Raw genomic sequence first — 1,516 nt, 5'->3', positions numbered from 1 at the left:
TGTAACTATGATGATGCATTATTTTTACCTGTTAGAATGTGCCAAGAGATGCCAAAATGGAGCCCCCAATCCAAACAATGTACTTCCTCTCTGGTGGTGCTACAACCTTAATTTTCATGCTACTCGGTGCTAATGCTGTAATATCCTTGCTCATCCTGTCAGCAATGCCTGGAAACATAGTGGAACAACCACTCAAGACAATGTTACCATAGAGATCCTTCCTAATATCAACATCACACTTCATGATCGAATTATATGTGGTTTCATGGATTCCAGGAGATTCCATCCCGATCATGGATGGCTGGAAGAGAACTTCAGGGCATTGGAATCTTTCAGCTCTTATTGTGATAACCTGTCCATCTGGTAGCTCATAGCTCTTCTCAACAGTTGAGCTAGTCTTCGCAGTTTCTAGCTCTTGCTCATAATCAAGAGCAATATAAGCTAGCTTTTCCTTCATGTCTCTCACAATTTTGTGCTCAGCTGATGTCGTGAAAGAGTATCCACACTCAGTCAAGATCTTCATCAAGGCATCGGTGAGATCACGCCCTGCAATATCCAAACGCAAGATTGCATGCGGAAGAGCATAACCTTCGTAGATAAGAACTGTGTGACTGACACCATCTCCAAAGTCCAAGACAATCCCTACATAAAACAGAACAAAACAACATCAAACCCGAACCTGCAACCACACCAAGATCCACTCCCCATGTCTGTACTCATACTCTTACGTGGACGGTTCCACCACAAGCGGCTTTACTCAATCTCAAAAAGTTGATTAGCAGCAATCTCTCCTGACTCTGAATCACCTGAATCATCGTATGCTTTACATGCCTCCACCATATCTCCAACCTTCACATAGCCAACCACCATAGCCGTCCATGAAACTACATTCTTCTTAGACATTCCATCAAACACCTTGCGAGCATCACCAATCTTTCCACATTTTCCATGCATATCGACCAAACAGATTCCAACAAACATATCACCTTCAACCCCACACCTCAACGCCGAGCCATGGAGCAATTTTCCTTCGCAGGATCTGCACATGCTTGAATAGGCCATAAGAAGGGTGGTAATGGCGGCAGTTGAATGCGGCGGAGAAGAAGGGTGTTGAAATATTGAATTCATTAGAAGAACGGTGTCGTTTTGGTGGACTGGGGACTACTGCACATGCTTGAACAGGCTATAAGAAGGGTGGTAATGGCGGCAATTGAATGCGGCGGAAAAGAAGGGTGTTGAAATATTGAATTCATTGGAAGAACGGCGTCGTTTTGGTGGACTGGGGACTAATACGTCCTCTGTTCATAAGCTCCAGTCCACGTGTCATCCCGTAACGGCTAGATCAGCGTCACGGGAGCCACATCAGCGTTTTCCGTCGGGTTTAACAGGGTGACTTCAACGGAGGGGTATATTTATCCACGTTTTACAGAGTTCAGGGACATGAATATATTTTCTATTTTTTGGGGACGAAAATGTCAGCAAAAAAAAAAAGTCATGAACCTATTTGTCATTTACT

At 44.0% G+C, this 1,516-nt stretch overlaps 1 protein-coding gene across 1 annotated transcript; it reads right to left on the bottom strand.

Annotated features, from left to right (window-relative positions):
* Nucleotides 1-661, bottom strand: LOC107633709 (actin-2-like; the record flags this gene model as incomplete). The annotated part of the gene is made up of 1 exon (XM_021117421.1): nt 1-661. A coding segment is annotated over one exon (630 nt), but the record flags the coding sequence as incomplete, so codon positions are not given.

This window comes from Arachis ipaensis, chromosome B03, assembly GCF_000816755.2.
Source record: "Arachis ipaensis cultivar K30076 chromosome B03, Araip1.1, whole genome shotgun sequence".
Taxonomy (NCBI): Eukaryota; Viridiplantae; Streptophyta; class Magnoliopsida; order Fabales; family Fabaceae; genus Arachis; species Arachis ipaensis.
The sequence above is the reverse complement of the archived record's forward strand: the minus strand, read 5'-3'. Positions and strand labels throughout refer to the sequence as shown.